We start from the raw sequence: 10,928 nt of genomic DNA, 5'->3' as shown, positions 1-10,928 counted from the left end.
TCTTATATTTGTTTACAGAGGGAGTACTTGCGAGTGTTTTAAAAAAATGTGCTCTCTCATGTCTCATGAACTCCACGAGCTTTACGTGGAGCACTCAGTCAACAATATTAGGTCTTTTTTATGTTGGTTGGTGTACTTCTTGTAGCATAGATTGAAGTTCCAGCAAAGCTGTAAGCCTGCATTGCATGTGAATATCACGTAGTTCAGGGTATCAAGGCAACCAACATATTACCATAGCATCTTGGTAGCTTTATGCTTTGTTTCTTGGGCAATATGTGAATCTAGATGGCAGCACTATCCTCCTTACTTGGTCAGCCCTTGTATCTCCTCTCTCTGTTTTGTCCTGCGAACCAACTGTAGTTATGCTCTTAGTTTTCCTTGGTTTCTTTTGATCCAATCTAGCATGTATTAAAAAATGCATGAAGCGGCATCCACAATGAACTGCAATGTAACCTTTTCACATATCATCAAGTACATAGATTGGTTAGTACATTGTTATGGACGATATGCATAGTATTCTATTAAATGCTTTCTCTTGCATTTTGCACCTTTTTTTAACATGTAAGGTACATCTTCTTTGTACCCATCTTCACCATAGGGGAACAATAATGGATACAGCATAATGAGATTCTTCTTGACTTCATGTAATTGTACTGAACAATGACATTCCATCCTATTTCTCTTGTATCATTGAAAATAAGGCAGTAACATCAGTTGCAGATGGCATGTCATGTCGTCTTGCATGTCCTTGTCGCTTACTGATTAGTTTTAATCTCATCTTGTTGTAGTCACCTTCTTCAAATTTGTGACATGCGATTCTGGATGTTCTTGCTAGCATTTGGGTGCGTGAGACCGTGGTACGGCACAGGCCAGCCGTATTTGAGTACGCGGCTGGCGCACGGGTATCTGCATTGATATTTGTACATACCCGCCGTTGCGACCGATTATTAAACATTATATGATCTGACGGGCGACACGGGGGGATGCCAGGGGCGACACGGGCGGCACGGGCGTTGCCCGCGGCGATCGCTGTGATCCGGACGCCGGCGCCCGTCGCTCCTGGTGCTAGGCAAGTCGGAGGGAGATTCTGGGCTCTCGCCGAATCTGATGAAGAGGAGGACGACGATGGAGATGGCTCCGGCATCACGTCCGATGGTTACTCGCCGACGACTTCGGACGTGATTTGTGAAGCTTTCAACCCTAGGTATTCGGAGGAGGAAGTGGCTACAATCGTCGAGGGAGTCGTGCCGATTGACGATCCGGCGCGGCAAGGTCTTCGTCCGGAGGAAAACGTGGAGGTGGTTCACCGGATTGTTCATCGGAGGACGGCGACTTCCGCGATCCGGCCGTGGAAAGGTCCCTTACCTAAGGTAAGTCTTCCGAACTTAACTGTTTTTGATCTGATTAGACCGGATTCTTGGACTACGGTTACTAGAAGAAAGGTTACTCGCCGGACTCGGGATCGAACGGCGCCGGAGGTGACCGTGGCGGCGCTGCCGGCGGTCACGGCGTCCCAGATCGGTGCGATCCGCCAGGAGCGTTTGAATTCGCTCCTGGGCCGCGAGGGGGGGTTTCCGGTTGTTGGGCCGCGGGGTGTTGATGGGCTGGGATCGGCTGGGTATGAGGCCCAGTCAGATCGGGCCTTGGACCACATACAGGGCATCGAGGCATGCAGTCAGAGACGTACGTCGCTCCGGCAACACCAGCGGCGAACTAGGGTTCTCGGTTCCAAGCCGTCGCGCCGATCCTTGCTGCCGGGGAGCGGCCGGGCTCGTCGCATACTGCCTCTAGGGACCATGGCCGGGCGCGGGGGCCTGCCGGTTCTTCCTAAGGCATCTTCTGGCGGGGGGCTGGCCGTGGCGGCAGTGCGCCGCCGCCTGCTGCTGCCGGTGGCCGGGCCGCTCTGCCCGGCCTGTGCATGGCTCTGGTCCTGGGGGGGTGCCGCCCGTGCCGTCGGGTCGGGGCACCGGAGCTCCTAGAGGTGCGGCCGCAGCCACGATGGGCCGTGGAATTGGCGCGCAGCCCGGGGTGAGGCCGCCAGTGCTCCCGACTTCGATGGCCGCCGCGGGCCGTGGTGCACCTCCATCGAGGCCTCTGGTGACTTCCGCCATGGGGCGTGGAGCTGCTCCGCCAAGGCCGCCGGTGCATAATGGCCCTAGACCAGTTGGCCATGTCGATGGGGTTTGGCCGGTGGCTCAGGCAACCCATGCCGGCGTGCAGTCTCGAGCAGCGCCACCGCCTCACTACATCGCGAGGCCGACGCAAAATTGCTTGGGTCCTAAGCAGACGAGACATGACAACGTGACTGCCGAGTCATCGGATCCGCCCCAAGGATAGTGGGGGGATGATGCTATGATGTGTATGGGGATGGTCAACACCGTGGATCGTCATCGACGGGAGGTGGCCGAGGTTATGCCTGGCAGAGTGATGGTTCTGCTGAGAGGCCCTTCCTTGGTCCTCCGGGTGGTTTTGTCGAGGGCGCTTCTGGACCGGACGCATGGCAGAGAGGTGGCTACCGTGGTCATCGTTGTGGTCGAGGTGGTGGCCGTGGTTTCCGCAGACAGCATCAGCCGCAGGCCACTGTAGACCAGCAGGCGTCCGGGGTGGAGGCTAATCCCACTCAGGCGACTGCCCTGACTAGCGAGGTTATGGAGGCTGTCACGGCTCTGGCGACCACAGATGTTGATATGACTGGCGCTTCTGTTGACGCGGGTATCAGGTCTGAGTCTGAGAGGGCATCCACGTGGGCGCGTAGGAAGGATAAAATGCTTTGCTATCGTTGTGGTGAGAAAGGTCACTTCATTGCTAAGTGTGTGGATGAGTTGTGTGATACATGTGGTAAGCCAGCACATGCCTCGGGGGATTGCCCGCTTCTTCGTGAGCAGGCACCGGCTCTTACAATGTATGGAGTATATTGTGCCGAGTTGATGTTCTTTGAGTCCCCAGCTGCGAGAGAGGTTCCAGTTGAGACGCAGAGCCTGACTACTGGTATTGTGAAGGTGACCCAGGGAGAGGTCTCTGAAGCTCAGATTGTGCAGAGGCTTCAGGAACTGGCTCCGGGAGACTTTCAGTGGGAGCTTGTTCTCATTGAGGAGCGCATGTTCAGGGTTGACCTCCCGTCGGTAGAGGACTTGCGGTGGTTGCTGAGCTTTGGGATGTGTAAGGTGCCAGGTACTAATTGTATTCTTGAGTTTCAAGAGTGGAAGAAAGTGGAGCCTAAGGGGAAGCCCCTTACTCAGGTGTGGTTGCGTTTTTCTGGGGCACCCTCTGAGGCTCTGACAGATGTTCAGGTGGTGGCTAGTCTGGGTATCATGGTTGGCAAAACTGAGAAAGTGGATATGACATTCACTCGCGACCGTGGGGTGGCCAGATTGCGAGTGAGTGTTCTGGACATCGAGTTCGTCCCGGATGTGGTTAACTGGACTTATAGGGGAGAGGTATTCCCTCTTGAGATTGAGTTTGAGGACTCTGAGTTGTTTGCCGAGGCGGGTGTTAGTACTGATATGGATATAAACGAGGGAGACGACAATGCGGGTGCTAGGGAGGATCCGTCTGATGAGGCTGGTCGAGAGAGACCCAACGGGTCGGGACCGGTTGCTCAGTTGCCCCAGACGGGATCAGGGGTAGAGCCGGCCCCATCTCCGTCGGTACCTAACAGCACGTTGAGGTTTGGATCTTTTGAGCCTGTGTCTGCTCCTCCTAGACTTTGGAGGGATCGGGTGGAGTCTGAGGATGCTTTTGAGTGCTCGCTCCCGGTGCTGGATTTTATGCCGGCTGTTAGTCCTGCGGGGGAGATTGTGTGACGGTCCACTCGGAGACGACCTTGGGGGGGAGGGGGGAGGAATGTGGAGCCTCAGGTGGCCCCTTTCCTCCCTGGGATCTCTGCGGTCTCGTGCAGATGGTTGGTGGTTGAGTCGACGCCTGCATCGCCGTCGTTGGCCGGCCGTGAGGGAGACCGTCTGGGGCAGGTGGCCTTGGACCTTTCCCTTTCGGTACAGGCTGCTGCAGCCTCTCCTATGCTGATCGGCGATAGTCAGGGGCAGGTGGCCCCGGAGATGCCAGCTTCGCCGTCGTTGGCCGGCCGTGAGGGAGACCGTCTGGGGCAGGTGGCCTCAGACCCTTCCCTTTCGGCACCGGTTGTTGCGGCTTCTCCTGTGGTGCTCGGCGGGAGACTGGGGCAGGTGGCCCCGGTCCATCCCTCGCCTTCGGCTGTCGGGATGGTCACGCCCTCAGGCTTGAGGGTTGGGGCGGAGGGGGTGCTCGGGTAGGCGGCGCCGGCACCTACCTCACCCGGCCTCCTGTCCGTTCGCCGTGGGAGCCTTCCGCCGCTGCCTCCTGCGAGTGGCGCTACTTGGGAGGAGGTTATTGCTTTCGGCGGGATCCCTGACCCGGTCACTGAGGGGAGACGGATGAGTTCTCGTCTCCAGGACCTCCCGGAGGTTGATGACATGCAGCAGAGGTGCACTATGAGAGCGGCCAAGCTTCGTGACATTGATGTCACTACCGGTATGTCAATCAACTTATCCAATTCTATTTTGCATTTTTCTACGGATGAGATTATTCACAATGCAAATCAAGTAGGGGTTTCGCTAGGGAATACCAATTCTGAAATTTCCAACTCGGTTAATGATCTCCTTGATCTGGAAGCGGAACGCGCTTTAGAAACCATTCGAAACCTAGCGGCAGTGAGACCTATGAATGATGCTGAAATTGATGCGTTGGGTGTGAGAGTTCTTGACAATTTGTGTGCGGACCTTGCACCATCCACTAATGAGTCCGACGAGGAGGAGGTTAGTGTAGAAGTTGTAGTGAATCAACCATGAGAGCCCGGTTATGAGGACCGGATGGTGGACAATAATAAACCCAAACGTAAGTGGAAGCGAAAGGTGTATCCTGCATCCGCGGTACGTAGGAGTGCTAGGATCCGTACGGCAAAGAAATTTCATGATGACTTATGAAAGGAATCTTTTGGAATAGCAGAGGTCTGAAGGACTTGGCTAAAAGAAGGTTTCTCGCTGAGGCGTCTCTGGAGCATCAATTAGATTTCATTGCTCTCTCTGAAACTGGTAGAGATAATTTTGCTCCTCAGTTTCTTTCCTCTCTTGCGGGTGGTGTTGATTTCGACTGGCATTTCCTACCTCCGCGAGGACGATCGGGAGGTATCTTGCTGGGAGTGAGATGCGATTCCCTTGAGGTCCGGAGTGTAGTGATGGGAGACTTTGCGGTTAAGTTTCGGGTTAGGTCTAAAGTTGATGGTTTCAACTGGGCTTTGGTGGCGGTTTACGGTGCCGCACAGCCAGAGCTTAAACCGGAGTTTCTGGCGGACCTTGTTCGAATTTGTGGGTTCGAGCAGCTTCCGATGTTGGTCGGGGGTGATTTCAATATCATTCGGAGGAGAGAGGAGAAGAATAATGATAACTTTGACGGCAGATGGTCGTTTATGTTCAATACCATTATTGAGAGCTTGGATCTGAGGGAGATAGAGCTTTCTGGTAGAAAGTTTACCTAGGCTAATGCTTTGCCAAACCCGACATATGAAAAGCTTGATCGAGTTCTCGCGAGCGTGGAGTGGGAACAGAAGTTCCCTCTTGTTACGGTACAAGCTCTCTCGCGGGGAATATCCGATCACACACCACTGTTCGTGGACTCCGGGGAGTCGAACCATGTGGGAAACAAAAACACCTTCTCATTCGAGATGGCCTGGTTCGAACGTGAGGGGTTCTTAGACCTCATTGCCAGGGAATGGGCTAAGGGTGTAGGAGGTAGGACGACAGTTGAGCGTTGGCAGAATAAAATTAGCATTTGAGAAGTTTCTTACGGGGTTGGGCTAAGCACCTCAGTGGGGTGTATAAGATTGAGAAGGATAGGATCCTTTCTCTTATACAGGCCCTGGACATAAAAGCTGAATCCGCGATTCTGCTGCCTGCTGAACTCCAGGTTAAAACTGAGGCGGAGAAGAGGTTGAAAGAACTTCTCCGCGAAGAAGAGTTGAAGTGGGCGTTGCGAGCTAAGGTCCGCAAAGTGGTCCAAGGGGACGCAAATACTCAATTATTTCATCTGATTGCCAATGGTAAGCACAGAAAGAAGCGTATCTTCCAACTTGAACAAGATGAGGGTACTATTGTTGGGCAGGATAATCTCAAAACATATATTACCGAGTATTATAGGCAGTTATTTGGACCTTCGGAGGTTAATTGTGTGACCCTCGATGAGTCTAGGACTGAGGATGTACCTCAATTGTCTGCTGCCGATAATGATATCTTGCTCGCCCCATTTTCGGAGAAGGAGGTGTTTGATGCTATTGCACAAATGAAAAACAATAAGGCTCCCGGACCGGATGGGTTCCCGGCCGAGTTCTATAAAAAGTGCTGGCACATTATTAAGGGGGATTTGTTACCTATGTTTCAGGATCTTTTCTCTGGACAGCTTCAATTATTTCACTTGAATTTTGGAACTATCACATTGCTCCCTAAGAAAACGAAGGCTGTGAGAATTGAGCGGTTCAGGCCGATTTGCCTCCTCAATGTTAGTTTCAAAATCTTCACCAAGGTCGGGACTAATAGGCTCTCACAGATTGCGCATTCTGTGGTGCAACAATCCCAAACTGCTTTCATGCCGGACAGAAACATCCTTGAAGGGGTGGTTGTCCTTCATGAAACGCTCCATGAAATTCACTCCAAAAAATTAGATGGGGTAATTTTTAAGGTGGATTTCGAAAAAGCGTACGATAAAGTCAAGTGGCCATTCCTCCAAAAGGCATTGTGTATGAAAGGTTTTGATGATGCCTGGCGCCGGCAGGTCGAATCATTTACGCAAAAAGGGAGTGTGGGAATTAAAGTGAATGACGATATAGGTCATTATTTCCAGACTCATAAAGGCCTCAGACAAGGAGATCCGATGACCCCTATCCTGTTTAACATTGTGGTGGATATGTTAGCAATTTTGATAGGAAGGGCTAAGAAGAATGGTCAGGTGGGTGGCTTGGTACCTCATCTTGTTGATGGAGGTGTATCCATCCTTCAATACGCTGATGATACAATCATCTTTATGGATCACGACTTGGCCAAGGCGAGAAATATGAAGCTGTTGTTATGCCTCTTTGAACAATTGTCCGGGTTAAAGATTAACTTTCATAAGAGCGAGTTGTTCTGCTTTGGTAGAGCCAAAGATGAACAGGAGTCTTATAGGCAATTGTTTGGGTGCGAGTTGGGGAGTTTGCCTTTCTCCTACCTTGGTATTCCGATACACCATCGTAGGCTGACAAACAGAGAGTGGAAGTGTATCGAGGACCGATTTGAGAAGAAACTGAGTTGCTGGAAGGGTAAGCTCATGTCATACGGAGGCCGGTTAATCTTGATAAATTCGGTGCTCACGAGTATGCCTATGTTCCTCTTATCGTTCTTTGAGGTCCCAGTTGGTGTTAGGAAAAGGCTGGACTTCTATCGATCACGCTTCTTTTGGCAGGGTGATGAACTTAAAAGAAAATACCGGCTTGCTAAATGGGATATTATCTGTCGACCCAAAGACCAAGGAGAGCTTGGTATTGAGAATCTTGAAGTTAAGAACAGATGCCTTCTTAGTAAGTGGTTGTGGAAGCTCGCTTCCGGGACTAAAGCCATGTGGGCGTAGATCCTTCACAGTAAGTACCTCCAGACTAGAACACTGTCCCAGGTAACAGTTAGGCCGACTGACTCGCCTTTCTGGAAAGGACTCATGAAAGTCAAACAATTACTGTTCAATAGGACATGAGTTGTTATTGGAAATGGTGCTACTACACGTTTCTGGGAGGATACTTGGCTTGGTGACTCACCCTTGGCCATTCAATATCCATCTTTATATCATATTGCTCAACGACGTGAGGTGTTCGTTGCAACGGTATTTCAATCTATCCCCCTTAATATTCAGTTTAGACGGTCGCTAGCGGGCAATTGTTGGGAAGTTTGGCTCCATTTAGTTAGGAGACTAATGGAGGTTCAATTTTCTGACCAACCCGATGAATTACGCTGGAAGTTGACTAGGTCTGGAGTATTTACAGTTAAGTCAATGTATATTGATGTTATTAATTCGAACTCCATTCCAACTTCCAAGAATGTCTGGGAAGTCAAAGTTCCTTTGAAAATAAAAGTGTTTATGTGGTTTGTCCATAAACAAGTTATTCTAACAAAGGACAACTTAATAAAGCGTAATTGGACAGGACCTACTAGGTGTAGTTTCTGTGATCGGGATGAGACGATTAAGCATCTCTTTTTTGATTGCCCGTTGGCCAAGGTCCTTTGGCGGACGGTCCACGTTGCTTTTAACATTACTCCACCGACTACTGTTAATGCTTTGTTTGGGACTTGGCTTAATGGGATTGAGTCTACCTTAGCAAGACATATTCGGGTTGGAGTCTGCGCTTTGCTGTGGACCATCTGGCTTTGCAGAAATGATTTGGTTTTTAACAGAACATCACGAATTCATATTTTGCAGGTTATTTTCCGAACTACGGCAGTGATCCGTTCGTGGTCGCTACTCACTCCGATGGAGGCTAGGGAGCATTTGGTTTCTGGGTCTATCCATTAGGAGATGGTAGCTCGGCATATCTTCAACCGGTTTGGATGGCGGTCATGTAATAGGATAGGCAATTAGTTTACCTACCTTTTTTAGCCAGCCGGTTGTGGCATTTTTTCCTCGCTAGTTTGTGTATCTAGCCTTTTGCGCTCTGTGTGAGCTGCTTTTTCTTTCTTTAAGTTTGAGACTTTGGAACTTTATTGAGACAATTTGTTTCTTGGTTAATAAGATGGCCGTATGCATCACTCTTGATGCAGAGGCCGGGGAGCCTCCCTTTTTTTTTATTATCTCTATCCAGCATACTTGTAAGGCCCTCAACGACGTGAGAATCTTATGACTCTTTAATCTTCTGATGTTGACACGTTAAATCCTGGTTTGACCTCATTCTTAGTGTCCTAGTTGTACAACTATGCCCAGTAGTGGTTTGTCATTACCTTCAGGCATTAGAATAACGTCCGTATGGTGGACAAACCTAAAGCTTGCTGATTGTTGGCATGGCCCGAAACTATCGATGCAATTTGCCGGAGTACTTTACCATTGAGAAAATAATGAAACGTACAAGCTGACTCGTGTTCATTCTAAAAACATAACGTCCGTATGGTGGACAAAGCTAAAGCTTGCTGATTGTTTGCATGGCCCGAAACTATTGATGCAATTTGCCGGAGTACTTTACCATTGAGAAAATAATTTTTTCAAAACGGACATTGAGAAAATAATGAAACGCAGCGAAGCTGACTCAAGAAGAAGTTTGATCGATCTGCAACTTCCCCATCACTTTCGGCCAGGAGGGCTGCTCCGGTGCTCCCCCCTAACCTAATTTTGGAGGGGTATTTTTGTCCCCGCGAGTTTGTTTTTTTTCTGGCCCGCCGTAGCCCAGATCCAAGCCCTGTCTAGCCCTGCCAAGCCCTGTATAGCCCAGACCGTATACGTAGAGTACCTGATCCAAAAAAAACATCACACGACCCCACAACCACGTAGGACCTGCCCGATCCAATCATTCATGCAGCTCCATCAATCTCGCGAGCATTCACGCAGCTCCATAATTCACGCGGTAGATCTCCAGCGGCGCGCGCAGGGCTATCTCGTCGCCGGCGATCTCGTCGGACAGCGGGTGCGGCAACATCGTGAATCTCCAGCGCTAACAGGTACCGCATCCTGCATCCCCCCGCACCCCTCTAGTCTCGCTCGTGGCAACATCGAACGAACTGCCGCCGTAAGAGATAGTGGTTAGCCTAGCGGGGAGGGAAACCTACCTACCTGGCGGCGCATGCAATCATGGATCTTGTTCCGGTAGTGCTGCTCCTCGTGATCTAGGTTTCTTCAGTGTAGGGTTCACGTAGCGCCGGTTGCCGTCGGTTGTGTCCACCAGGACTATCATTATTTGATGTGGCGGCTAACCTAGGTATCCGGCGGCAGGGGTAATCACAGATCTAGCTAGGTTTTGTAGTGCTGCTCCTCGCGATTGAAAGTGATCACGACGGGTGTCGTGGCCATCTTCCTGACTTGGTTTGGCAGATCTGAACGACCTCGGTTGGGGTTGTTTACATAACATCCGTGATCGTGAGCTATGTGTTGATATTTCATCATTGATAATGTTTTCATCATTTGTTGTAGGAAATGGCGGACGAGGAGTTAACTGATATGATGGTAGACATGGAGTTTGGAGAACTGATGAAAGACTGGATAGAAGATTGGTCAGATGATGAAAATTCAGATCTTGGAAATCAGTCAGAGAATGGGAACGGATGGGAAGATTTTAATGTGAGTGGCATTACCATGTTGTAATTTTTTGGTGCCATCCTACAACATTATATTTTTGTGTTGAAAATTTGTAGATGGATGAGCATGATGATGGTCAGGAAAACAATTCGGAGCTCTCAAATGAAGATTACAATAGTCAGGTACGTAAGTGAAAAATTTTATTGGCATGCAAATTGAATTCATTCTGGAATATTATATCATAAGTAATTATGTATTTGTGTTGTATTTTTCAGTTCATTTCCGAATGTCATAATGCGTACGACTATTACGGTGAATCCGACGCGGAGACAGGCCTTAACGACGAATCATCAGATGCACCTGATTTTGGGGATTCCCAGTCATCGGTCACCATGAGTGAGGTATTTGTGTAATCAATGTTCTATGAAAGTAATGTTAAACCATACAAAACAGTTTTCATGGCTATGTTTTGATTGTGTAGGTGACAGAAGATGGTGGGGTAATGAATGTCCAAGATACTGCCAGTGCAGATGATAAGAGGGATATGTTCATGCAGATAATGGACATGACTTTTATGACTCACGATGTTGCGTATGATTTCTACAACAGCTATGCTAGAGCTAATGGTTTCAGCATTAGGAAGAATAATGTCAGGTATA

General features: G+C 49.7%; 1 protein-coding gene across 1 annotated transcript; it reads left to right on the top strand.

Moving 5' to 3' along the window:
- Nucleotides 1-966: 966 nt before the first annotated feature.
- Nucleotides 967-8,810, top strand: LOC123134080 (uncharacterized). The gene is made up of 2 exons (XM_044553424.1): nt 967-1,370; nt 8,470-8,810. The coding sequence occupies exons 1-2, from the start codon at nt 984-986 to the stop codon at nt 8,560-8,562; spliced, it is 480 nt and encodes a 159-aa protein (XP_044409359.1). The 5' UTR covers nt 967-983; the 3' UTR covers nt 8,563-8,810.
- Nucleotides 8,811-10,928: the final 2,118 nt, after the last annotated feature.

Source organism: Triticum aestivum, chromosome 6B (genome assembly GCF_018294505.1).
Source record: "Triticum aestivum cultivar Chinese Spring chromosome 6B, IWGSC CS RefSeq v2.1, whole genome shotgun sequence".
Taxonomy (NCBI): Eukaryota; Viridiplantae; Streptophyta; class Magnoliopsida; order Poales; family Poaceae; genus Triticum; species Triticum aestivum.
This window is presented reverse-complemented; position numbering and strand designations above follow the sequence as displayed.